This window comes from Ammospiza nelsoni, chromosome 8 (genome assembly GCF_027579445.1).
Source record: "Ammospiza nelsoni isolate bAmmNel1 chromosome 8, bAmmNel1.pri, whole genome shotgun sequence".
Taxonomy (NCBI): Eukaryota; Metazoa; Chordata; class Aves; order Passeriformes; family Passerellidae; genus Ammospiza; species Ammospiza nelsoni.
In genome coordinates this window covers 706068-733395 of record NC_080640.1, presented here as the reverse complement: position 1 = coordinate 733395, position 27328 = coordinate 706068, and the positions used below count along the sequence as shown (strand labels likewise).

General features: G+C 51.9%; 1 protein-coding gene across 1 annotated transcript; it reads left to right on the top strand.

The window, feature by feature from the left end:
- Window positions 1-26580, top strand: JAKMIP3 (Janus kinase and microtubule interacting protein 3). Its single transcript, XM_059476833.1, has 22 exons — window positions 1-173; window positions 1661-2158; window positions 7249-7464; window positions 9051-9170; window positions 9926-10072; window positions 10478-10609; window positions 11089-11124; window positions 12458-12517; window positions 13477-13605; window positions 15444-15572; window positions 17413-17496; window positions 18138-18200; window positions 18724-18822; window positions 19046-19144; window positions 19229-19288; window positions 20900-20965; window positions 21752-21820; window positions 21891-21968; window positions 23846-24049; window positions 24631-24696; window positions 25588-25629; window positions 26368-26580. The coding sequence occupies exons 1-22, from the start codon at window positions 39-41 to the stop codon at window positions 26524-26526; spliced, it is 2691 nt and encodes an 896-aa protein (XP_059332816.1). The 5' UTR covers window positions 1-38; the 3' UTR covers window positions 26527-26580.
- The last annotated feature ends 748 nt before the right edge of the window (window positions 26581-27328 follow it).

The following is a 27328-nucleotide window of genomic DNA, read 5'->3' as shown; positions in this document are numbered from 1 at the left end:
AAGATGTGAGCAGCGAGCAGCAGCGAGGGCCCCCCAGCATGGCCAAGAGGGGCTCCAGCAGCCGCGCCAGGGGGGACAAGCCCGACGCCCTGGCTGCCCTGCAGGCTGCCAACGAGGAGCTGCGGGCCAAGCTCACCGACATCCAGATCGAGCTCCAGCAGGAGAAGAGCAAGGTGGGCAGCTCCCCTCCCTGTGAGTGCATTCAGTGTGTCCAGAGGGGCCAGGGGTGCCAGGATCCTCCCTGCTGGCTCTTCTCTGTGACAGTGGTCACAGGGCTCTGAGGAAGAGATGAGGATCTGACTCCATGTTTCACAAGGCTGATTTATTATTTTATTATATATATTACATTAAAACTATACTAAAAGAATAGAAGAAAAGGATTTCATCAGAAGGCTGGCTAAGAGTAGAATAGAATAGGAAAGAATGATAACAAAGATTTGTGGCTCAGGCTCTGTGTCTGAGCCAGCTGACTGTGATTGGCCATTAATTAGAAACAACCCCATGAGACCAATCCCAGCTGCACCTGTTGCATCCCACAGCAGCAGATAACCATTGTTTGCATTTTGTTCCTGAGGCCTCCCAGCTTCCCAGGAAGAAAAAACCCCAAAGAAAAGATTTTCATAAAAAGATGTCTGTGACACTTCTCTTTCCCTTTTACACTCATTTTGTTTGGGGTTTGCACTCAAGCTTCTCCAGACCGAGTGCTCACCCAGATGTGCAGTACTAACCCTCAGCTGTGCCCCCTGTGCTAATTGCCAGATTCCAGGCAGGCACAGCTTCTCCCTCAGCCTTTGGGAGATGGACAGCAATGGGGCTGGAGCCTCAGCTCCAAGAGCTTCCAGCTGCTGCCCTCAGATCACTTCTCAGCAAGAGCATGGAACGTTCATTTGCTTTTCCCCAGTTCTCCAAATCAGTTTCCACTGATAGACTTTGGGGTTTTCAGTTCCAGAATAGAAATGTGTTACCGTGCAGGAACAAAATGATAATTTGAAATTTTCCATGAATTTGCATCACTATTAGGCATTTTAGACCATGAACCTGACACAGAGATATAAATAAGTAGAACACCTATTGATCCTTTTGCTGCGCCACAGCATTTGCAGCTTTAAGGCTGAGGACTTTGTTTTCCTTCTCCCTGTCCTTCACAGCCACTTCTGGGCATGGCCTCTCTAGAGTTTATGGCATGGTTTTAAATTGAAACATCTCTTGAGCCTTGTGTGGTCAGGTACAGTCAGTTATTTCTGCTGAATGATGCATCACTTAAAAAAGCCATCTGGTAAAATGCAGCTGTTTGGGGCTTCACAGGAGCTTCCACAGAGATTTTTGTGCCCTGCCTGTGCATGTGCAGGTTTGGCCTGCCTGCCAGAGTGATGGCCTGGGCATCTGGTTTTTCCCTTATTTTGGGAGTAATGTGCTGTGAGAGCTTCTGCAAAATAAAGTAAGGAGTCAGACTGGCCCAGAAGGAATTGTCTGATTCCTGAATGTGTATTAAACATGAACCTGCAGTGAAAGGAAGGTCTTTGCTACCACCAGTTTGTAGGCACAGACATACCAGCACTGAGGTGTAATACTGTAAAGTCATCTGTACCATTTTTAAATAACATCATGATATCATGTTTGGTTGATTGAAAATACTATACTTTTTTGATTTTCCCTATAGGTCAGCAAGTTGGAAAGGGAGAAAAATCAGGAAGTGAAGCAGATCAAGGAGCACGAGCAGCATAAAAGCACAGTGGTGGTCACAGAGCTCAAAGTCAAACTCCACGAAGACAAAATGAAAGAGCTCCAGGCTGTCCGAGAAACTCTCCTGAGACAGCACGAAGCCGAGCTGCTCAGAGTGATCAAAATCAAGGACAACGAGATCCAGAGGCTGCAGACCCTGCTGAACGCCGTGCGCGACGGGGCCCCCGACAAGGTGAAGACCGTGCTGCTGAGCGAGGCCAAGGAGGAGGCCAAGAAGGGCTTCGAGGTGGAGAAAATCAAAATGCAGCAGGAGATCTCCGAGCTGAAGGGAGCCAAGAAGCAGGTGGAGGAGGCCCTGACCATGGTGATCCAGGCTGACAAGATGAAGGCAGCAGAGATCCGGAGCGTGTACCACCTGCACCAGGAGGAGATCACGCGCATCAAGAGGGAGTGCGAGCGCGAGATCCGCAGGCTGGTACGTGCTGCTCTCTGCTCCTTTCCTCATGCTGCTGGGGGGAAATTATCATAGCTGGCCTCTCTGGGCGGCTGTGGGGGCTCTGGGCTTGCTCCAGGTCTGTTTGCATTTACTAGTAAAGGGCAAAGTGGTTTTTAAAAGTGTTAGGATATTTTGTGAGAAACTTTTTTATCCGTGTGAGAGCCCGTGGATGTGTTCACATTAAAGGTTAGCAGGAAGAGCCCTCAGGCTCCTGGCTGGGCAGGGAAATGCTACAACAGCAATGTGTCTTGGGTTATGCCTCTATTTCCTCACCAAGCCTTTCCTCCTGATCCACCTTGGTCCCTCCCTTTCCCTGCCTTTGCTGGTTCCCATGAACATCCCATAGCGAGGCCCACACAACCCCAAATGCTCCTTTTCTGCACCCCTGGGTGCTGTCCACGCAGCAGGGCGTGCAGGGGGAGTTCTCTCCATGCCCACCATGGGAGGAGTTCTCTCCATGCCACCATGGTGGTTTTCCCCAGGACAGGGCTGGCTCTGCTCCTGTGTGGCTCCCACCTGAGCCGGTGGCTGGATCTCACCTGGCCCTGCTCACCTGGCCCTCGGGGACCATCTGTGTGTGGCTGTTCAGCCTCCCCTCACTAACCCAGCGCCTCACCCTCAGCTGCAGCAGCTCCACTCTCAAGGGCAGCAGCGTCACCCCTGTGGCTTTGGGGATTTCTTCTGTGGGACCTGGCTGGGGAGGATGGAGGGGTGCTGGTGCTTGGGAAAGGGGGAAATCCCCGTGGGAAGGAGGGAGGGAGGTGTGTGACCCACACCTGAGCCCTGAGGGTGCTCCTTGCCCCTGGGGACACAGCCATGCCCTCAGGATGCGTGTTTGGGTCTTGTCTCAGTCTCTGTGTGGTGTCACCATCGTTCTGTGTCTGCCATGCTGCTTCACAGCCTCAGTGTCCTGGCACAGACCCATCCAGGCCTCTTCTAAGTCATCAGCTGTTACCCAAACCCCAAATAAATTCAAAATGCCCAGCCTGGCCCCAGATGAAGGGCTGGCAGTGTGACCAGGCTGCAGAGACCCCCGCAGGACCCCTGCCCTGGGGATGCTGCACAGCATCACCTGAGCCCTGAGCCCCACAGGGCCTGGCAGGGACTGGCACGCCAGCCCTGCAGTGTCCCCTGCCTTTATTGAGCCTCCTCTTCTCTCAGACTTTGGGCTGTTAAGGCTTTTCCATAGAATATTTTATTTTTATGAAGAGGATATTGAAAATAATTTACAACCAACTGCTCTATTGATGCTGTTCAAATATCCTGCAGGGTAAGTAAATTCTCCTCCAGCCATGCCTCACTGGTGCATTGATTTCACCCAGCACAGTGAATGGGGAGCTAATGCACATCCTAAATAAACTTGCTGCATCATGTGGGAAGTCCCCACTAATGGCCTTTAATGTAGAAGCTGTTAAATAAATGTGGTCTTAGTTACAGGGAACAGAGTGGTTTAACGGGGTGTTATCTAAACTGCCTTTGAAAATCAAACTTTATAAAGTTCCTGCTTGAAGGAATCAGATTGGCTCACTGCGCCAATGAAATGACCTGTTCCCATGGAGCAGGGCTGACAGCTCCCAGCACTGCAGGCAGCACAGGAAAGCAGCTGGGTGGTTTTGGGGGTTTCTGGGTATTTTTTGTGGGTTTCGGGTGTGCCCAGGCTGCTCTGGCCCCAGTGCTGTGCTGGCCCTGTGGCTGCTGCTCTCTGTGCCTGGCTCAGCTGGCCCTGGCTCTCAGCCTCAGGAGTGGTGCAGGGAGATGAAATCCCCCTGCGAAGGCCATTTTTGACAGCATCAGTCAGCTTGCAGGGCCCCCAGGAAGATGGCAGGGACAGATGCCCCAGCCAGGACCCTCAGCCTGGGTCGGAACAGGATGGCAATAACAACTTCAATAACAGAGTCATGGCTCAAAGCCTGGAGCTGCAGGAGCAGCGAGGAGCAGCAGCACAGCTCCCTGAGCACGGTGCTGCTGCTCTGTAATTGGCACCAGCTGTGCCGGGGCTGCCTCCAGCAGCAGACACATAAATATTCATCACTATTCCTGCAGCTCCGAGCGCAGCGGGCGCCTGCAGGTGCTGGGTGGGTGTGTGGGTGTGTGGGTGGGTGGGTGCTCCTGCGCTGCCGCCCCTTCCCCGCTCGGAGCACCAGGGTGGGAGCAGGGACAGGAGCCAGAGCCTGGTCCAGCCCCAGCACAGCACCAGCACAGCACCAGCAGAGCCCAGCACAGCCCAGCAGAGCCCAGCACAGCACCAGCAGAGCCCAGCATGAGGCCAGGATGGCCCTGCCCGAGGGCAGCGTGCCCACGGACCCGCAGCACTGCCAGTGAGTTCTGGGCACCCCTTCTGCCTTTCCTTCCTCTCCCCCCATGCTGAGGCACACCTTTCCCTCCCATCCGTGCTGTCTCTGTCTGTCAGGGGCTGCAGGCACCAAACTTGGGCATGTGTCACGTATGGGGATTTACTCAGGTGAGGGAAGATGTCAATGCTGAGGTTTGCTTGTGGTCTATGAAGGTTATGTTTAGGGATTTCTTTTTTTCTGGAAAACAAGGCATTAGTGAAATGCTGTGAAATGTTTTGTGTTTTCTCATCTCTTTGTTCCTCCCAATTTCATGTGTTGCCTTTGTTGTAATATGTCTTTGTTTCTATATGAATAAGAATCAACTACCCAATATGCTGCTTATTTTAAACAAATAATAATTTGATGATGTGTTATCTTTTCACCTGTGCATCCATGTAGATTTCTCCTCATGAGGCATTTAGCAGAAAGACTTCAGGTGCTCTGGAGCACCTCTGTCTTTGTTTCATTCAAAGTCAGCAGATGCTGCCTTCACTGACATTGTTGAAAGGGTTGTGAGTCAATGGCCCCCAAAATCCCTTTCATTTGCTCCATTTTGCTTTCCTGGTACCTGTCTGACCTGCCAGCACCTGCTCTGGGTGAGCTATATTGGCAATTACTGCAAGCAAAGTCCTTGCAGTGACTGTTGATCCCTGTGTCATTTTTTTCCAGGTTTATAGACAAAGCAGAGATAAAATTATTATCACAGCTCATGCAAGGCAAAATGTTCTTATTTGAAGCAGGCCAGGTTCAAAAACTGACCGTTGAAATTAGATGTCTGAAATCTCAAAAACTGATGGCAAAAATCTTGTGTTTCTGGAGTCTGAAAAAGCCTGAGGGATGGGGATGGGTGTGATTGCTGCCTTTCTGTGGAACCCCTGCCAGTCGGGCTGTGACTGGGGGGTCCAGCGTGGGCAGCCCTCCCGCCCAGCTGGGCCGGGATCAGGGATTCCCTCACTGGGCTGGGATCAGGGATTCCCTCACTGAGCTGGGATCAGGGATTCCCTCACTGGGCCGGGATCAGGGATTCCTTCACTGGGCCGGGATCAGGGATTCCCTCACTGGGCCGGGATCAGGGATTCCCTCACTGAGCTGGGATCAGGGATTCCCTTTGCTGGGCCGGGATCAGGGATTCCCTTTGCTGGGCCGGGATCAGGGATTTCCTTCACTGGGCCGGGATCAGGGATTTCCTTCACTGGGCCAGGATCAGGGATTCCCTCACTGGGCCGGGATCAGGGATTCCCTCACTGGGCCGGGATCAGGGATTTCCTTACTGGGCTGGGATCAGCTGGACCAGGATCAGGGATTCCCTTTGCTGGGCCAGGATCAGGGATTCCCTTTGCTGGGCCGGGATCAGGGATTCCCTCACTGAGCTGGGATCAGGGATTCCTTCACTGGGCCGGGATCAGGGATTCCCTCACTGGGCCGGGATCAGGGATTCCCTCACTGGGCCGGGATCAGGGATTCCCTCACTGAGCTGGGATCAGGGATTCCCTTTGCTGGGCCGGGATCAGGGATTCCCTCACTGGGCCGGGATCAGGGATTCCCTCACTGAGCCGGGATCAGGGATTCCCTCACTGGGCCGGGATCAGGGATTTCCTTACTGGGCTGGGATCAGCTGGACCAGGATCAGGGATTCCCTTTGCTGGGCTGGGATCAGGGATTCCCTTTGCTGGGCTGGGATCAGGGATTTCCTTCACTGGGCCGGGATCAGGGATTTCCTTCACTGGGCCGGGATCAGGGATTTCCTTCACTGGGCTGGGATCAGGGATTTCCTTCACTGGGCCGGGATCAGGGATTTCCTTCACTGGGCTGGGATCAGGGATTTCCTTCACTGGGCTGGGATCAGGGATTTCCTTCACTGGGCCGGGATCAGGGATTTCCTTCACTGAGCTGGGATCAGGGATTTCCTTCACTGGGCTGGGATCAGGGATTTCCTTCACTGAGCTGGGATCAGTGATTCCCTCACTGGGCTGGGATCAGATGAGCTGGGATCAGGGATTCCTTCACTGAGCTGGATCAGTGATTCCTTCACTGGCAGGACCCAGCTGCCCTGGTGAACTCCAGCCAGACCCCAGGGTTGGGATCCTGGCTGATCCCATGGGATGTGCACAGCCCCTTGGCAAACGCAAACAGGGAAGGAGAGTGTTAGAGGTCACTGGGCATTTGTCATTTTAGCACTTTGTGATTTTGCATAATGTTTATTATGTGTAAAAAATCCTCTCATGGAAAAGGAATTGCTCACAAGGGAGACTTTTGATTAAAAAAAATTTTAAAACTCATATTTCTTCTAGGAATTTTTAAAATTTAAAGGATAGAGAGGTTTCAATATTTTTCTTTAAAAATTATGAATCCACATTTTCTAGAGGTGACATCCAAGCAAAATGCTGCAGAATCTTTAAAGTGTTTGAGTGAAGCAATCCAAGTGTGATGAGAATGTTTAATTTTGTTAAGATATTCTGAAGTGGTGATAGGATTTCAGGCTGTTTCCCAATATTTCACTGCCAGCTGCCTGCTGAAGGAGGGGTTTCCTGCTGGGTGACCTGGAGAGGGGCAGTTCTGTATCCCTATCACTGTCACTGTGGTGGCAGGGCAGCAGTGCTGTGCCACCCTGGGGTGCTCATTGTCACTATGGGTAGCAGGGCAGTGTGCTGTGCCCAGTGCTCACTGCCACCGTGCCACCCTGGGGTGCTTGGGTGCCGCCGAGCCCTGTGTGACTGTGTTCTGTTCTCCTTGTAGATGGAGGAGATTAAGTTTAAGGACAGAGCAGTCTTCGTGCTGGAGAGAGAGTTAGGGGTGCGAGCCGGGCATGCTCAGAGACTGCAGCTCCAAAAGGAGGCTTTAGATGAACAACTGTCCCAGCTCAAAGAGTCTGACCGGCATCTGAGCAGCCCCAAGCGGGAACTTCCTTATGCAAGTGGTGCAGGAGACGCTTCAGATCATTCGGGAAGCCCCGTAAGCACTTCCACGTGGTTTCACCTAAACGAGCGACCAAACGAGCGGCAGAATCTTGATGAGTGCACCCTGGAGCAAGAGCTGTCCCATGGCTGTGCAGGGCTCCCGAGGCACCTGCTCACGCTCTGGCTTTTGTGTGCCCAAACCCTTGAGATTTCCAATCTGACCTCGCCATGGGAGAGCTTTTGCTTTCTGTCCTTTTGTTTCCCGGTCGGTTTGGTTTGGTTTGGTTTTGTCAGCAGGGTGGAATTGCTCTGTCCTTTCTCTCCTTTTCCTCACTGTGCCATGCTCAGTCACCCGCCTTAGTTTGACAGTTTGACACGACTGTGCCAACAAACGATGCAAATGCATTTCTCACCAAGTGCTGTTTGTGTGTGAGCTCTCGGAGGCGCTGGGGCTTGGGGAGCAGATGTACGAGGCCAGTTCCAGAGGGGATGGAGGCACTGCAGGGCAGCATGGAACCTGCACCCCCCGGGCAGTGTCACTGCCAGCAGGACACAAAGAGAGCCAAACACCTCCTAGCCTGTCCTCTGCTGTTTGTCCTCTGCAACGGCCAAAGCATTGGATTGGAATCACCCCTCAAAGTGGCTTTTGCAGTGTAACTCTGGCCCCTCCTGCTGGGGCCCCCTTTGCCCAGAAGAGCCCTCGGGTAACTGCCCTCGTGCCTCTGACGTGTGCAGGTCGTCCTCATTGCTGATCCTCATCAAGATTTCTTTTGCGACAGCCTCGATTGTCTCAGTACAAGTGTAAAACTTATACCTGAGCAAACCAATCTGTTTTATTCTTTGGCCCAAGCCTCTCCTGCACCTGTTGAATGAGGAACCCTAGACCTCCCAAAAGTGCCACCAGCACTTTTTTGTGGGCACTAATTTGCCTCTCTCTAGTTGTACTCAATTTCTGCCAAAGACCAGAACAAGTCTTAGAGAAGGGGAAAAGTCTGTCACGTTTGTCAGTAGCTGTAACTCCTCTGATTCTGAACGAGAACACATCTACCTACATCTCTATTAATTTCTAATTTGATTGAAGAATTCTCACTCAATAAAGTGCTACACCTGTAGCCTTACGAGTGACCCTTCAGGACCCCATAAGGGCCACAGCTTTCTGGAAGAAGAGCTTATTCAATGCACAATTGCGTGGATTTTCCCCATTCAGTAATTTTAATACCAGTTTCTTATGACCAAGTCCTCAGAGTGGGCGATGTGTCTGAAGCTCTCAGTTCAACAGTGGCACCATTGGAACACGGCCTTCAGTTTTGATATTTTCTGTTGTTTCCAAGTTTACCATTTGTAAACTTTGTGTTTGCACATTTGTATTGTCACATTTGTGACCTTGAATTTGCATATGCATATCCACATACATATGCATATACACCCCTCTGCATTTGCATTCTTTGTTACATTTCCACTCCTGACTTTCCGTTGGTCTCACCCTGCAGCTTTCCATGGTCACTTGGGTTCCACGGGTTACACTCTGGGCAATAACATTTTGAAGTGTTTGGATTCGGGATTAGGAAAAGTTTGAGCTTTGCCAACGTGCTCTTGCGTGCGCACTTACGAGCAGTTATTTGCAGTTGATCTTTGTTTTAGGAACAGCAGTTGGATGAAAAGGACGCGCGGCGCTTCCAGCTGAAAATCGCGGAGCTGAGCGGGATCATCCGCAAGCTGGAGGACAGGAACGCGCTGCTGTCGGAGGAGAGGAACGAGCTGGTGAGTGCAGCAGGGCCAGGGACGTGTGCCCTGCCCCGGGAACACCCTGGGTTTGCTCCTGTGCTGCCTGGAAACGAGGGGCTGCCTCCTGCTGCCCCCTGCTCCAATCGTTGCCCGGGCTGGGCTGTGTCACTCGCCTCTTGGTACATTCCCCACATTGAATGTTTGCTACACAGGCAGAATATCTCATTGTAGCCACAGCTCTCTTCACAGAGAGCAGCAGGCACAACTTTCCCAAGGATTTCTCCAAGGGAAAGGCAGAGAGAAACCTCAGAGAAAATAACTCTTATCTCTACTTGCTGCTCCTGTTGTTTGACACATGTGGAATGTGTTGTGGAGATTGTTTACCAAAAGTGATTCGTTAATTGGACTCTGGTGATGGTTGTTTAGATTGATTAGCCAATTAGGTCAAAGCTGTGTTGTGACTGTCTGGAGACAGTCACGAGTTTTTCTTTACTATCTTTTCAGTACAGTTTTAATATATAGTATTAGTGTACTATAATAAGGCTTAATAAAACATTTGTTCAGCTTTCTAGAATCATTAGAGTCAAAGCATTTTATTCACACATTGGGGGCTCCCTACAACAATATCTTCTCGTGTGGGAATGCTCTCTCCCCAACGGAAAATCCTGAGAGTTTTTGATCAATTCTGCTTTGCATTGGCAGAAAATACTTCTAGCATGATAGTTACAGAAAGTAGTTAATATATTTGATGAAAAAGCTCCAGAGGCGTTATTTTTCTCTTTATCTTTCAGCTGAAACGTCTCAGAGAAGCAGAAAGTCAGTATAAGCCCATTTTGGACAAAAACAAACGCCTCAGTAGGAAGAATGAGGAGTTGTCACATGCCTTACGTCGAATGGAAAACAAACTGAAATTTGTGACGCAGGAAAACATCGCCATGGTGAGCGCCTGTGCCCCTGGGAGAAGCTGGGACGTGGTGGGGCTGGGGGAGTCAGGCGCTGGCCCACCCTCGCAGGTTCCATGGGAAACTCTTCCATTCTGGCCAGGTCCCTTCCAGCCCAAACTCACCTGGCATTCGATGGCTCACCTTCGCCTGTCCTGCCAGAATCACCTCACAATCCCTGGGAATCTGCCCCTGTCACCCTGCCCCTTGCCAGCTGGAGAGGCAGGACCCTCTGGCACGTTTGGAGCCTGGATGTGAGGCTCAGCAGAGAGGGAGCAGGAGAGCTGCCAGGGCAACCATTAGAGAGATGTTTTCTACTTGCTGTAAAGGGGAGGGCCAGACAAGATCCTGGCAAAGCCTCCTGATCATTTCCTCCTCTGCCCTGTGGCTTTTGGGTTCTAGAGGCAAAGAAGTGGAGCAATAAGGAGACCAAGCTCCCTAAATGACCTCGACCACAGCCAGGAAGAAAGGGAAGTGGATTTCCTGAGACTACAAGTCATTGAGCAGCAGAACATCATTGATGAGCTCTCCAAGGTAAGACGGGAGGCTGCTGTTCTCATGTGAGAGTGCCCAAGGGCAGAGCACAGGAAACCCAAGGAAGGGGTGCCTGAGGTGCTGGGAGTTGGTGGGCACAGGGGGCAGCAGGGGAACCTGGCAGGCATTTCTGTGCTTAGTAGTAATAGAAATTATCTGTGGTGTGGTGTTTGGGAAAACCCTTCCAGTCTGCACTGGCCTGGCCTGACAGAACCATGTCCTTGCATGTGCTGGTGGCCAGGTCTGGGAGGGAAACTGTCCGAGCTCCTTCAGCTGGACACACCCCTAGGGCTGAAGATTCCTGTGTACAGGGAGGGGTCTGCAACCCTGGGCTGGGGGTTTGCTTCCTTCTGAATGTGCTCTCTGTCCTTGGAAACAGAAAACACCAAAATCATGATACTCCTCTAGAAAATAACTTTTGTTTCTTCCCTTTCTTTTTAAGTCTATCCAGTTACTGATATTTCATTCTCTTTCATTAGACCCTGGAGACTGCTGGCTATGTGAAGAGTGTCATGGTAAGAGTGACATTAGCTTCCTCCTCATCTACATATGCTTTAAATTGCTGTTCATGGAAAGCAGGCAGGGTACAATAATATTTATTCTCCTTTCCATCTGTGTTCAGCAGTGAGCTGACCCAGGAGTTTCCTCAGAGCAGATTTTTATCAGCAGTTTTCACCAGAGAAAAGCACAGTGATGGTGGGGAGGAAAGTTTAATCCCACCACCTGCCAAGGTGGCCAAGGGCAAGTGTCCCCATGTCCAGCTCTGTCCCCTTGGAATGGCATTTTTTCACTCTGGCTGCCCCTGGCTTTGTGTGACCCACAGCAGGGTGTGCTCAGCCCTGCCCTCACCCCATCCCTGTGCTGTGGTGGGCAGGGATGTTTGGGGTTCCAAACAGAAATGTTTGGGGCTCCCCACTGATGGGTATTGATGGGATGTGCTGTTCCCATCGCCAGGCAACGGGAGTTCGATTGTCCCTGCCTGGGAGTGGCCACCAGGCTGAGCAGCAGCCGTGTCACTGTGCCCAGGGTCACCTCATCCTTGTGCCCAGGGAAATGGAGCAGCCGAGGGTTCCCCTGTGGAGCTTCCCTCTCTCCACTCCTGGGCTTTGCAAGAACAGAGACTTTTTGCTGAGTACTGTAAAAAATCAACCCAATACCACAAAGAGGAAGAAATCTATCCCTGGCAGGGTGGGCAGCCCTGGCACAGGTGCCCAGAGCAGCTGTGGCTGCCCCTGGATCCCTGGCAGTGCCCAAGGCCAGGCTGGACATTGGGGCTGGAGCACCTGGGACAGTGGGAGGTGTCCCTGCCATGGCTGGGGTGAAAGGAGGTGACATTTAAGGTTCCTCCAACCTGGAATTTGATTATTCTGTTATTTCCTCCGATTGGAATATTGTTGGCAGCAGTAAGGGCTCAAACCTTGCTCCAGAGGCAGAGGGAGCCTGCAGATCCCGAGGGAAGGAGCTGAGCCTGGAAGTGCACAGTTCCAGGGGGCCCTGCAGTGTGTGCAGTGTGTGCAGTGTGTGTCCCTTCCAGAGGCACCACAGGGACAGGGCTGCAGGGCCGTGGTCACCCAGGGAGCAGTTCCACAGGGACACCCAAACTCTCAGCATAGAGCTTATCACTGTCTTTATTTTAGCTTGATTTCCATGGACAGAAAGAGCAATTTCTACTGGTCTGTGGCAAAGCTGAACAAGGTTGGAGTACATAACCCAGGCCTGGTGATGGTGTGGGACAGTGGCCAGCAGGGACATCCTGTCTGTTGTTTCCCCAGTGTCCCCTTGTACTGCCATGGGTAATTTCAGTAATTGCTCTCTGCAAACAGCTAACAGTGTCTCTGACTCCTGCAGGAACGTGATAAGCTGCTACGGTTCAGGAAGCAAAGGAAAAAAATGACAAGAATTCCTAAGGTAAAAAACAAACCCTTCCATGGTGACATGCTGATGGACAGGGTGCTCAGAGCACCCCAGGGCCATGGCAGTGCTCTCCTCAAGGGTCTGCAAATGGGTCCTGAACCTCAGTTTGGGTGATGTACCTCAAGGACATGGACAGACTGCATTGGGATATTCAAGGGGACCTGTTTGCATTGAGCATTCTGAGCCTTTTCATGCTCTGCATTCACTGTGTGGGACTCTGGTGGGATGTGGTTGTCTTAACAGCAGACAAATTTTATGAATTAACACATCTCCAAATGATCTTCTAATGGTGCTGCCTGAAAACATGTGTACGCAGTAAATAATTCATGATGAACTTTAGTAACATGTGGAAATTGCTGGTTGGGAAAGCAATGGTTAGAGCTCAGGGAAAAGGGGATGTTGGTTAATGAGGGCTTGGCAGGGTGTTAATGTAAATATTAACACTAAAATGTCAGAGGAAGGTTTAATGTCAGGGCTGCCAGTGTGCTGTGATCCACAGATGAACAATTAGAGTGAGGCTGGAGCTAATGAACCTATGAATAACTAATTGAGGTCGATGGGAGATAACTCCTGTCATCCTGAACAGCACATCCAGGCCTTCCAGGGAGGCACATTCTGTCTGAAAGCTGGGTGGGGCTGGAGGGACAGCACAAGGGAATGGCTCCCAGTGCCAGGAGCTGGGATGTATGGGATACTGGGAATTGGGAATTGTTCCCTGGCAGGGCTGGATGGGATACTGGGAATTGGGAATTGTTCCCTGGCAGGGCTGGGTGGGATATTGGGAATTGGGAATTGTTCCCTGGCAGGGTGGGCAGCCCTGGCACAGGTGCCCAGAGCAGCTGTGGCTGCCCCTGGATCCCTGGCAGTCTGTCCAGGTGCAGGGGCAGTCTGTCCAGCTGCAGGGGCAGTCTGTTCCGGGTGCCAGGGCACTCCCTGACCCTGCTCTCTGTCAGAAGCCAGTGGTGGAGACGTTCTATGGCTATGATGAGGAGGCGTCCCTGGAGTCTGATGGTTCCTCCATCTCCTACCAAACGGACCGGACCGACCAGACCCCCTGCACGCCCGAGGACGACCTGGAAGAGGTACTCCTCAAAAACTCCTCTTGCCTTGCTTGGTGCTGGTGTTTAATGAAATCCCTGCTCTGTTCCATCACTTCTGTCCATCATTGCTGCTCTCTCATAGCTGTTCTATCACTCTGTCACCTCAGACCACAAAATGAAACACTTCTGTTAAATTTGGTGCTGTGCATGGTGGTCAGTATCTCTAAATCCGGAATGAGACTGCATCAGGTCTTCAGTAACTTCATAACTTCCAAGCTGGAAATCTCATATCCTAAGAATATTGAATTTATGGCAGGTTCTCAGGTCTAAAACACTGAGAAATTGGACTGGCCTTGGGAGGTGTGTTCACTCTGAGCCTGGCTGCAGATTTTGGCAGGTGCACTTTGGGCCAGCCAGGCTCAGTAAGGTCTGTGTTGGTGGAGGGAGAGGGAGTGAATGCTCCCCTGAAGCTCTGGGCTCCAGGGAAGGGCTGCTTCCTGGCTGGGTTCCAGAGGCTCTGAGATCACAGCACACAAATGTAACACAAATTAAAGGGATTGTTCCTTGGATTTGCCAGGGCTTCCCCACAAATGCACTCCCCAGTGTGTGTCAGATCACTGGCCCGTTACACAGCTCTGGGCTCAACAAGACTCTTGTAATAAACAAGAATTGCCCCTGATGGTGTGCAGCCTTTTCACGGTGTGCTGGCTGCAGGTGTGTAATTCAGCCTGCAGAATTCCTCACTCCATCATGAACAATACCTGATGGGTACCAGGCTGCCCTGCAGGAAATCTGAATGTATTTGTGTATGCATGAGCCTGTTTATTTTCCATTCCTGTATTGACATCTTCCCCCATTCAGCCTGTGGAATTGATGCATGCACCCAGCAATGTAATTCCATTTCATGTTGAGTGAAATATTCCGGTCAGACATGAAAGCACTCCATACTGGATATTGTAAGCAGGGTGAAGAAGATGAAGGGCTCCTTTCATGTTGGCTGTCTCCACTTCTACAACTATTAACTCTGGATTCATGTTTTAATAATTGAGTGAGTCTGTCAGGCTTGGTTTCCTTTCCAAATTGAAACCTTTTGTTGCTAAAGAAAGCTGCATTTTCACCTTTAATGTGATGATTTTCCCTGTTCCAGTAGGAAAGGGTGGTGCAGTCATTAGTGTGCTATATGGAAGGCAAGCTTTTATCTTTCCAAGGCAGGGATTATCTTTTTATTTCTGTATTGCACTTCCTGGAGGTACGAGCGTGCAAGGGATATGCAGGGGACAGAGGGGAAGCAGCTTGAGGGCCCTTGAGGCAGAGTGGAAATTTTCCAGGGTAGAAATCCATTTTGATTTAGGTGAAATGTACATTTTTGAGTTGAGTCTGTGGTTAGCAAACATGGCTATGTAGCCTGACTGCAAGGCCTAGGCTCAGAGAAATTGCCCCAGTGAAGGACAGAGATAAGGGGGGAGACAGAGAGTGATAGAGAGAGACAGACACTGCTGTGACAGCCAGTCAGCCTGACCTAGGAATTCTTTCTGATAAAGAAGAACTAGCGGCAAATGTCACCCGAAATTGGTAAAAATGAATATGTATGAACCTGTTGTGGAATTGTATGCATATGTATTTGAGAGGAGGATAAAAAGGGACCTGAAGTTCCCAGAGGTATGCATGTCTTTTAAGGAGAGCAATCTCCGCGTGTGTCCGGTGCTGTAATAAACATCCCGGCTTTACAACTTTCATAAATTGTGGAGTTCTGATTATCTCCGCAAAACACACTTAACCAAGATATTTTGTACCATGGTTCCAAATTGCATTTCACAAGGGATAACTCTGGCAGTTTAAAGGGACAGCAGAGCTAACCCCCTCCTTCTGTGTGCTGGCAGGGCATGGCCAAGGAGGAGACGGAGCTGCGGTTCCGGCAGCTGACCATGGAGTACCAGGCGCTGCAGCGCGCCTACGCCCTGCTGCAGGAGCAGGTCGGGGGCACCCTGGATGCTGAGCGGGAAGTCAAGGTCTGCAGGGCCTGCATGCCATGGGAATGGGGCTGTGCAGCGGGCAGGGCGGGTGGGGGACTCACCTGGCCGGGCTCAGGCTGCTCTCCAGCTCACCTGAGGGCTCCGGGCACTCTGAGTGCTGCCAGCCCCCTGGAAGGGCTGCTGAGCATCCAGCCCTGCTGCAGCTCGGGCTTCTCACCTCTGCTCTGCTCAAGGGAAAGCCAGGGAGAGCTTTTCATGGGAAATCCTTGAAAGTAAGCTCTTTTTCTATAAAGAACTAGGACAGATAGCCTTAAATATGTAATGCGTGGTCTTTAATTCCTTCTGGGCTCTGAGAGATTACATGATTCCTCATGAAACGTTTAGAAGGCTTATAGCTGAGATTTTTCTGTTAATTAAATTGCAAAGTGCCCTGTGCCACTCTGCCTGTGTGCCTCACAGGGTTCCTGTGGCTCTGGACAGCTGGCCTGAGGTGCTGCTTTTGTTGGGAGCTTGTTGTGTGTGCCAAGGAGTTACAGAGGAATTGTTCCCTGGCAGGGCTGGATGGGATATTGGGAGTTGGGAATTGTTCCCTGGCAGGGCTGGATGGGATATTGGGAGTTGGGAATTGTTCCCTGGCAGGGTGGGCAGCCCTGGCACAGGTGCCCAGAGCAGCTGTGGCTGCCCCTGGATCCCTGGCAGTGCCCAAGGCCAGGCTGGACACTGGGGCTGGAGCACCTGGGACAGTGGGAGGTGTCCCTGCCATGGCTGGGGTGGCACTGGGGGGGATTTGGGGTCCCTCCAACCCAAACCATTCCCTGACTCCCTGAAGGGCTGGCTGGATGGGTCATGCCCAGCCTGCAAGGGTGGGTGCAGTCAGGAAAGATGCAAACTTGCTGTTTAACAGGAGAAATGTGCCCGCAGAGCCCTAATTTGTTCCTAGACCTGTTCTGTGGAGGTGTTATCTAGGAACACTGGGAGTGGGTCAAGGTGTAATGCATGAAAACTGACATTCCCAGAATGAACATCTGCTCTGAAACACCAGGGATTGCACCTGGAAGGGAATTCCCAGTGAGCCCAGGCATGCCCAGCTGTGAGAGTGACTGGATTCTGGATTTTAGTCTTTTCACAGTGGCCAAAGGAGGCGCCAGTGCAGGTCATGCAAACAAAATCACTTTCAGTGTAAATAACCGGATAAATAGCAGAGAAATGGCTCAAGGAAATAAATGCTCTGTGAAAGTATGTAACAAATACAGCAACTAGCAATAATTACATTTGTTCTCCAGAAAACATGTGCAGGAATGTGGTGTCTACTTAAATAAGCAGGAAGCTACAAATACAGTAAAAAATGAGAGATGGGTATGAAGTAGATATGGCACTAAATCATAGATAAGTTATAGATAAGGCACCAAAGGACAAAGGTCAATGAAATTTGCCCATTTGTAATGTGGGCTCTGCTCTGAGTGTTTAACATGCCCCAGATTTAAGGGAGCCAGGTGTGCCCAGAATTGTGCCATAGTAATTTTCTTTTGTTTTCCTGGAGAAAGGGAGGCTCTGGCTGCAGCCTGCCATGAGCAGCTGTGAGGGCCAGCTCTACTTTGCCATTTTGTTAATCTTGAGATAAATCTCAAAATCAGTAATCCTATCTCCCAGACTTGATTTGATTACATTTGATTATTTGATACTCTGTGCTCAGCTGCAAATTTCTTCTGCCAGGGAACTTTCAAAATAATTTGTTAAAAGTCTTTGGGGTTTAAAATATTTTCTGTAACTGCATTAGGGTTGGTCTTTTGGAGAAAGTTTGATTATTTTAAAATTTCTTTTTAAATTATTCTTTATCGATTTTTGGGTTTTTTCGTTTCTCTCTCTAATGCCACAGACGCGTGAGCAGCTCCAAGCAGAAATTCACCGGTCCCAGGCTCAGATAGAAGACCTGGAGAAGGCTCTGGCTGAGCAGGGACAGGTAATGCTGGCTCCAGCCCTTCCCCACCTCTCTGCTGGGGCACCAGAAGGGTTCCCAGGCTGGTTACAGATTGTGCACCACTTCTGCTGATAAAAAATCAACAACCAAACAAAGAAAAAACCTAAAAAACCAAAACAACAACAGCAGTAAACAGAAAATGGTTTTGAGAACAATTAAATATTAAATAATTCCATCATTGCCTTCCCAGCTTAACCTCTTCATGTTGTTCTTGCTGATAAATGATGTTCTGGGTTTGTGGGTTTTATATATTCCTCAGACTAAGAGATTAGCTTTCAGATAAAGTTTAGTTTGCCTGATCTGCAGAAATATGTAATTTGTATTTAGCAAAATAGAAATGTGATAGTAAACACATAGTTGGGAATATCCCTTTTAATGCAAACCAGATTTTTTTCTGAAAGAGTTTTTTAATCACTGGAATTTTTTATTCCATTTGTGAACTACAGAGCTGTTAAAAGTGCATTTAGCTTAGGGAGTTATTTTAGGAAGCAGTGGACTTACAGTTTCACAGCTCTCTCTGTTGTGTCCCTCTGCATTCATGAAATGCTGTTGCATTTGCAACTTGCACCTTGCTGTTGCAAATGCTGCAGCCTCACCTGCAGTGCTGTTCATTTCTCCCCAAGGACATGAAGTGGATTGAGGAGAAGCAGGCGTTGTACAGAAGGAATCAGGAGCTGGTAGAAAAGGTATTTAACGTTTCTATTTCCATTATTCCAATAGCATTTGTGTCCTGAGGGATGCAGAAGGGGCAGTGTTCCAATCTGCATGGCACTGCCCTGCTGGCAATAACTCATGTTTAGAGGAGATCCTCATAAAGCTGCGGGAGAAGCGGGGCTCTGGCATTGCCTGTGCGTGTCCTGTGCATGGGGACAGTGGCCCTGGGGCCAGCCCTGTGTGCCCCTGGCCCGGGGTGGCTCAGCCCTGCCCTGGGCTGGGTGTGCCTGCCCACCTGGGCTGGGTGTGCCTGCCCCCCTGGCTCAGGACAGGTGCCCAGGGCTGGCTGTGCCTGCCCACCTGGCTCAGGTGCCCTGGCTGTTCCTGCCCACTTGGCTCAGGCAGTGCCCAGGGCTGCCTCAGCCATGCCCCCTGGCTCAGGTGCCCTGTGCTGGGTGTTCCTGCCCCCTGGCTCAGGTGCCCTGTGCTGGGTGTTCCTGCCACCTGGCTCAGGTGCCCTGTGCCCCCCGGCTCAGGTGCCCTGTGCTTTGGCAGATCAGGCAGATGGAGGCAGAGGAGGCACGGCTCAAGCACGACGTGCAGGACGCCAAGGACCAGAACGAGCTGCTGGAGTTCAGGATCCTGGAGCTGGAGGTGAGCCCCAGCCCTGCGGGTGTGGGGCAGTGCAGAGGGGCACTCTGTGCAGGGTCTGGTCGAAGAGGAGAACCACAAACAGCACAAACACCACCGGTGTGGTTGGCAGGTTGTCGTGGCAGGAGGGTGGCTGGGATGAGCTTCAGGGGCCCTCCCAAGCGCGACCATTCACGGCGCTGTGGTGTGGCACAGCAGGGCTAACCCAGGATTCCTGTCCTTTCAGGAGAGGGAGCGGCGGTCCCCGGCCATCACCTTCCACCACGGCCCCTTCACGGAGGGGAAGAGCCCCCTGCAGGTGTACTGCGAGGCTGAAGGTGTAACAGTAAGGGATGTTCCTTTCCTGTCCCCTCCTGGCAAAGCCAGGTGCCCCGTGCTGACTCCTGCCTCTCCATCTCTCTCTTGCCAGGACATTGTAGTGGCAGAGCTGATGAAAAAGTTGGACATTTTAGGGGATAACGCCGTAAGTGTATGTTCCTTTAATAAATTGTGCATGCTTTGGGGAACACCTGTCCTCGTGTGGAGTGAGCAGAGCTGCCTGCTTTGGTGCTGCACAGCCTGTCCTGCCTCTGGTCTGGGCTGCAAGCAAAGCATTTGCTGCCATTCCAAGGTTTTGCTGCCACTGAGGAGTGAAGTTTGCAGGTTTGCAGGGCTCGTGTCACCACACTGCTCTCAGATCCCTGTTGCTCAGAGTTGTGTTGGTGTTTGGGGCTTTCTGATCTCCGGTCACACACGGTTTCTTGGTTTGCTTGCTCTGCACTTGCTTTGCTTTGGCATTTCAGCAGCTGAGTGCTTTGACTTTGCCCAATAACCCATTAGCCCTTGATACTAACCAGGATATTAAACAAGAAACCAAAACAACAGCGTGAAAAGGAGAAGCAAATAACCAGAAAGGTGTGAGTGCTTCTCCTTCAGCCGGTGAATGACTGCACAGTTATGCACATGGAGGGCACACACATGGTCCTGTGGGTCTCTACCTGTGCTCTCCCCTGTCAGCAGAGCTGGAGGGGCCAGGGAGAGCTGAGCCCCTCAAGGTCTCACAGAGCCCTCAGCACCTCCAGGGCCCTCCTGGGACCCCCACCCCAGCACTGGGGCTGCAGGAGGGTCCCACTGTTCCCACAGCTCTGCACCAGGGCTGCCCCAGCTCTCCCTCTGGAGCCAGGCTGGCACCAGGGCTGCCCCAGCTCTCCCTCTGGACAGGCTGGATAGCAGCAAAGTGCCATCCCTAGGACTATGGCACAGCCTGGAATACCAGAACTGTAAATACCTGAGGGTGAGCAGCCCTGGCACAGGTGCCCAGAGCAGCAGTGGCTGCCCCTGGATCCCTGGCAGTGCCCAAGGCCAGGCTGGACACTGGGGCTGGAGCACCTGGGACAGTGGGAGGTGTCCCTGCCATGGCAGGGGTGGGAATGGAGGGGATTTGAGGTCCCTTCCCACCCAGAGCACACCAGGATTCCCTGGTTCAATCCCTGCAGGGCAGCACTGCCCTGTCCCAGAGTGCCTGAGGCTGAAGCTCTCCAGAGTCCCCCTGCCCAGCAGCTGCCCTGGCTCTGGCTCAGGGTCCCACACAGCCAGGCCCTTCTCCTGCTGTACCTGTGGGCACACTGAAGCTTGGGATGGAATGCAAAACACAGTTCCAGTACTTTGATATTTTGGAGAAAGCAACAGAAGATGGATGGAATGGCCAACATCTCAACAAATGCTTCCCAAAATCATCACCTGGCTGCACAAAGTGGGGATGGTGCATGGGATGAGCACTGCATCTCTTCTCCCCATGGCTCTTCATGCTGAGCTTGGTCTTGTCCTGTGTAAATGTGTGTTTATTCCCTGTTGGGTACACATAGATCCAGTCCCTGCTCTTGTTGGTAAATATGAGAATTTTGGAAGAATTATGTATGACAAGGGTTGGTAATGAATAGTGACAATGGCTTTTACAATGACTTTGCATTACAATATTAATTTTCTCTGCCTCAGTTCATTGTTCCTCAGACATATTTAATTCCAGAAACAGCAGTGGCCCAAGCAGTGGGTTAGTACAAGAACTGGGATCTGTTGTAATTGTGCTCTGCTTTTGGTGCAGAATCTGACCAACGAGGAGCAGGTGGTCATCATCCAGGCCAGGACTGTCCTCACGCTGGCTGAGAAGGTGAGAGCACAGCTGGGGAGGTGAGGGGGCTGGGAGGGTGAGGAGCACAGGTGGGCAGGTGAGGAGCACAGGTGGGATGGTGAGTAGCACAGGAGGGAAGGTGAGGAGCACAGGTGGGCAGTTGAGGAGCAGAGGATGGGAAGGTGAGGAGCACAGGTGGGATGGTGAGGGGGGTGGGCAGGTGAGGAGCAGCGGATGGGAAGGTGAGGAGCACAGGAGGTGAGGAGCACAGATGGGATGGTGAGGAGCACAGATGGGATGGTGAGGGAGGTGGGAAGGTGAGGAGCAGAGGTGGGGAGGTGAGGAGCAGCGGATGGAAAGGTGAGGAGCACAGAGGGGAATGTGAGGAGCACAGGAGGTGAGGAGCACAGGGGGGAGGGTGAGGAGCACAGATGGGATGGTGAGGGAGCTGGGAAGGTGAGGAGCAGAGATGGGGAGGTGAGGAGCAGAGGTGGGGAGGTAAGGAGCACAGGCTGGGATGGTGCAGAGCACAGGGGGGATGGTGAGGAGCAGAGGTGGAAGGTAAGGAGCACAGGGTGAGAAGGTGAGGAGCAGAGGATGGACAGGTGAGGAGCACGGGCTGGGAAGGTGCAGAGCACAGGGGGGATGGTGAGGAGCAGAGGATGGGCAGGTGAGGAGCACGGGCTGGGAAGGTGAGCAGCCTTTGAAATGCAGCCTTTCAGAGAAGAGCAGTGCAGGGTTGGTTGTGCTCTGCCGTTTGAGTGGTGCCTGCCTGCTGGCTCGTGCCCAGCCCAGGGCCCTGCTCAGGCTCTGTCTGTCCCACAGTGGCTCCAGCAGATCGAGGTGACCGAGTCTGCGCTGCAGCAGAAGATGCTGGACCTGGAGAACGAGAAGGTACCGGGGAGGGGCAGCAGGGCTGGGGCTGGGCCCGGGGGGTCACTGACAGCCCTGCCTTGCTCCCCAGGAGCTGTTCAGCAAGCAGAAGGGATACCTGGACGATGAGCTGGACTTCAGGAAACAGTCCCTGGACCAGGCTCACAAGGTGAGGGCTGCCACAGGGGCTGGCTTGGGACCCCTGGGTGAGCCCATGGGCTCTGCCATGGGCAGTGCTGCTGTGGGGTGCCCCAAGGGCTGCATGGGATCACAGTCCAGCAAATCCTCTGCACCCTGAGCTGACCAGGATTGCCTCGTGAGCACCACTCCTGGGTCTGAATGGCCCCTGCAGGGTTAGCACCTCAACATTGACTTGATCAACACCAGTTTTAATTCAGCCAAAGCTTCAGTAAAGGACTGATAAGGAAATTAGGTTTTCAGTAATTTGTCTTATATTTTAAAAAAATATATTTTGGCCTGCACGTTTCCTTGGATTTTGGATTGCACCCTCTGTCACCAGAGCAGCTGGAGGTGTTCTGGGATGTGTAAATCTGAAATGGAACTGCTTTTAAGTCAGGTTCATCATTAGCTGATCCTAAGGCATTTCACCCCTCTTTTCAGTCATCAGCTGTCTTGTTTCCATCAATGAGAGAAAGGTTATACAATTATCCACAAAAGGCATAAAGTTTCCTATCAGTTTATCTCATTTTCCCAGTTCTACACAAACCTAGAGCACAGTTACACTTTCTGAGGAGCAGTGAGTGTTTATGCCTCTGTTTCTGCCTCCTGATGTCTACTTGTGTCTTGGACCATTTGGGGGAGCCTTTGCTCCATGCATTTTCTGTCCCGTGGGTGATCTTTAGGACTGATTTTGCCTCGTTCTGAGCCGTATCTGGAGCCAAGGCACAATGCAAACCTTGCAAAGCACACAAGACCCTCGGCTGTGGCTCCAGCCCTATAACCCCTTGCAGTGGAATTTCCCTGCCCATGGCATGGGATGGAACAAGGCAGCCTTTGGGACTCTGTGGTTCCATCCTCTGCTGTCCTGAGCACAGTTTGTGCAGCTGAGGGCTGACGCTGCCGATGGAAGCAGTGAGTGCAGGAGTGTCAGCTCCTGCAGAGGGGGCTGAGGGTTATTTGCGTTTCCCTCTATTTCCTGAAGGCAGCACACGCGTGTCCCAGGCACTGCTTTGTTCCAGGGCACAAACGCAGCCTGAAAGCAGCAAAGGAAGCTTTGTGCTGCCCTGGAATTCGAGTGGAAAAAGCTCTTCTGCTTTGTAAAATTCGCTTCACTTCCATGTTTCCTTTGTGCCCTGGAGATGAGGAGCAGCTAATCATGATGCCCCTGAGGCAGAGCCAACAGGATTAGCAGGCAAAGCCCTGAGCCTGGATGCTGCAGGGTCCTGCTCCAGGCAGCACTTGGCTGACCCTGCTGCTGCTCTGGGGGCCAGGAGGGGCCCCTGCCCCTCTCCTGCCCAGGCCAGGTCTCCAGACAGGGCTGGGGCTGTGTCCATGAGGCTGGGGCACAGCAGAAATACAGGTATCAAACAGCAGCATTTTGCTGGGACGAGGTTGTGTCCTCTGCTGGGCAGTGAGAGAGCTGGGAAAGGGCAACCAAGGGATGGCAAAATACATGTAAAAATATCTGTAGCTCACAAAAATGAGTCTTTATGAACCTCTTTCCTTTTTCCCTGTTTACATTTTCCCTTTTCCCTCTCCCTTCTCCCTTTCCCCCTTCCTTTACCTTTTCTCCTTCTCCTCCTCTCCCCACGGTGCCATCCCCAGGAAGGAGCAGCTGCCTCCCCATGTCTGTGGGGCAGAGCAGGCTGGATCCAGGGGCTGTGCCAGCCCCAGGGCTGCTCGGAGCCCCTCAGGATGGGCTGTTCTCCCTGTGGATGGAGTTTTCAGTGCTGCCCTGTGGAGGCTCAGCACGCAGCCCCCGCTCCGCTCCCGTTGCCTTTCAGGGTCGGACGCTCCACTCCCCACGACCTCCTCACCCCGGCGGGGACAAGGTCGAGCTGACAGCTTTATATTGTTTTTGATTAGCAAATTCTGGAATTAGAAGCCATGCTCTATGATGCCCTGCAGCAAGAAGCTGGAGCCAAAATTTCCGAACTTCTTTCAGAAGAGGAGAAGGAGAAGCTGAAGAGCGCCGTGGAGCAGTGGAAGCGGCAGGTGATGAGCGAGCTCCGCGAGAGGGACGCCCAGATCCTGCGCGAGAGGATGGAGCTCGTCCAGCACGCCCAGCAGGTGGGTCTGGGGCTGGGAGCTCGGGAGGCACAGCCCTGGGAGCTGTCAGAGCTGGGACAGGCTTTGCTCGGCCCTGGATACCCCTGCAGACAGGGCAGTGTGCAGTTCCTGCCTCTGTCACACACGGTGACAATCACACAGCACTCACCTGCAGCCTGATACCTGTCCCTGTAGGACACCAAAGAACACACAAGCTCACACCACTGTTCTCAAGGTGAAGAAAAAAGGGAAGTTTATTTTTTGACTCCAACATTTATAGTTTTCCAAAAGCAGTGGATTGGAGGGTGACAGTGCCACCTCTCCAATGACACTGGACAAACCAACAGCCTATCAACTTTCTCCTCCTCCATAAAAGAAAGCAAAACAATGAGTTATTAACAGAAAGTGTGTGAGGAAGTTTACTGCAAGAATGTCAACATCAGAAGGCTTAGAAAATCTTAGAAAACCAGGGTGACATAATACCCAATCTGGCTTTGGGAGAAGCACAGCACATACAATCTATGTCCCCCAAACTAATGCATCTTCCGGGTACGTCTGTATTTGGTTGGTTAATAAATATTTTTTTATTTGAAATCTGACAGAGAATTAAAGAGCTAGAAGAAAGAATTGAAGGCCAAAAAAGACAAATAAAAGAGTTAGAGGAAAAGGTAAGGTCATGCAGACGGAACAGCTGCTGTGTGTGCACATGACCATTCTCCATTTCACCTGGGCCAAGGAAACCACCCTAGAGAGGGCTCGTGTGTGTAGCGCAGTGAGAAAGGGGCACAGCTCCAGGAAAACAGCTTGCATTTGCCCCAGCCCCTCCGAGGAGGGCAGGTGAGCTGGTTGAACTGAGTCCTTGCTCCCTGTCGCCCTTCGGGGCAGCCTGATGCCGGGCAGGGAAGGGTCAGAGCCGAGGGCTCAGCAGCAGGAGCACAGGTGGGATGGTGAGGAGCTCTGGGGAAGGGGCTGCTGCTCCCTGCTTCCCTCCCATCCATGGCAGCCCCTGGGAAGGCAGGGCATGGAGCAGCCTTTTCCTGCAGGAACGGGGGCTTTGCTCTCCTCCCTGCCTGCAGCCGCAGTCTGTGTCACAGAGCATTCTGCAGCCAGCCCAAACTGGCGTGTTTGAGCCCAGAATGGCCTCAGCTGAGCCCTGCCCTGCCCATGGGTGCTCAGGTACAGCAGGGCTGAGCTGGGCCAGCCCCTGAGCCCAGAGCCCAGCAGGGCCAGGCTCGGGGTGTTTCAGGGGTCAGAGCTCAGCTGCTGTTCCCCATTTCCCCTGAGCCCGTGGCTGGGGCTGGCTGGACTCACAGGGGTCACTGTCACCAGCCCAGGGGACACAGGAGCTCTCCTGAGCCAAGCTGAGCCCCGAGCACTCTGACTTCACTTCACACTCCATGTTCCTCCTCACCTGAGAGTTTTGTTGTGCTCTGTCTGTAACCACAGCTTATTTCTCAGCCAAACACACTGTAAACTCTTAATCTCTTTCTTCTCTTCCGTTTTTTCCTCTCTTCTCTCCCCTTTTCAGTTTTTATTTTTGTTTTTATTTTTCTCTTTAGCTTTCATTCTTTGGTCATAGTCCTTCAGGCCACATGCACAAGGTAAGCCCTCGGGTCTGCTCCGCTCTCTGCTCTTCTCCTCCTAGAGCATCTCTATTTTCCCATAGAGGAAAGAGCTTCCTTTTGCTGTGTCAGCAGGATTGAAGGGTCTCTTGGGCATGCCAGAGAACCGAAAAATGGAAATCTCCAAATCCTTTTAAAAAAAAACGTGAAGCCTGGACTCCAGCAGGCAAAAACTTGTCAAACAGAATTTCCTTCTTTAGAGGGAAGGACAAGGAAAAATTAAGCAGGCTTAAAAGCAAGGAAAGCTCTGTCAAGCCAGGGCAAACCCCCAGTCTGGGGTGACTCCTCTGAGTGCATCAGGGGCAGCTCCACTGATCTGTGCTGGAAGCCCATGGAACCCTCAGCCCCTCTCCTGTCCTGCCTCCAGGGCAGCAGCCAGGTGGGTTTGGGGCAGCGTGGCATTTACTGGGGTGTGTTCCTCCAGGCACTGTGCCATGGGGCCCCAGGGACCCCCTGAATCCCCTTTTCCTGTGCAAATAAGGGATAAATTGCCCTATTTCTGTGTGTGCTGCCAGAAATGACCACAGCAGGGATGGCATGGAGGGAAACGCTCCCCACTAACAACCGAAATGGAATAGATGGAATAGATCACAAATCCTTTTTTATCAGTTGTACAGTTCAGCAGATAATTATAAACAGGACCTCTCAGAAGTTCTGTGAATGTTGTTTCTGCCCAGTGGGCTTTCCTTTGATTGCTGTTCTCCTGTCCTGTTTCAGGCCCTGAGGCCGCTGCAGCTGCTCCTGCTGTTCCTGCCTGAGGGACAGCCCTGCTTCCCCAGACCCACACAGAGACTTTGCCCCTTCCACCCTTGGATCTGTCTCGTTGTGTGCTGCTGGCCAGGGCAGCTGCAGCCTGTGGGACTTGCACGGGGCTGAGCTGGGCTGGGGGGAGTCCCTGCACCCCTAAAAGCCCCGAGGAGCCTTTGGAGAGGACAGGACTGAGCCCACCAAGGAAACCAAGAACTCTGAGAACTCTGCTGCTGCCTCAGAACTGAGCCCACCAAGGAAACCAAGAGCTCTGCTGCTGCCTCTCTGCAGCCCAGGCTCTCTGCAGGGCCAGGCTCTGACAGCAGCACCACCTCTGATTCAGATACACTGAATTTATCCCGGTTCCCTGCTAAGCAGGTGGCAAATTGCTTCTGTGCAGAAGTGCCCCTGTCCTGTCTGTGTGCCACACGCTCGTGTTTGTTCCACAGTTCTTCAAAAATCTGTCTTGCAAGAAGTGTTCCAGAGGAGTAGCTCATGAAAAGATGGAAGTGAGTGAAAATGAAGTGGTTTGTTCCAAGGAATTTCTCCATTGCACAGGGTATGTCCCATGCTTTGCTGAATATCCCACAAGCCCAATTTTAGGGAAAATGTAAAGCTACATTCAGGAAACCAAGCTCTAATTATTTTTTGAGTTGTCAGTAAACCATGATGAAAAAAATTATGCAATAATTTATAATTGGCTGTCCCTGAACAATGACAAAAGGCTTAACACTGTTCCAGCAAAAAATTCAGCCTGGAAAAGACTGAACTAAACCAGATTATCCCTGATCCATGTGCACTGGGCTGGGAGAGGGAACAGAAGATGTCCTCAGCTGGAAGGTGTCCTCACCTCAGCAAAAGGGACCCTAAGTCCCACAGAGCCCGAGCCTGGGAGGCTGGCACAGGAAACAGGAAGGCAAAAGAATCCTCT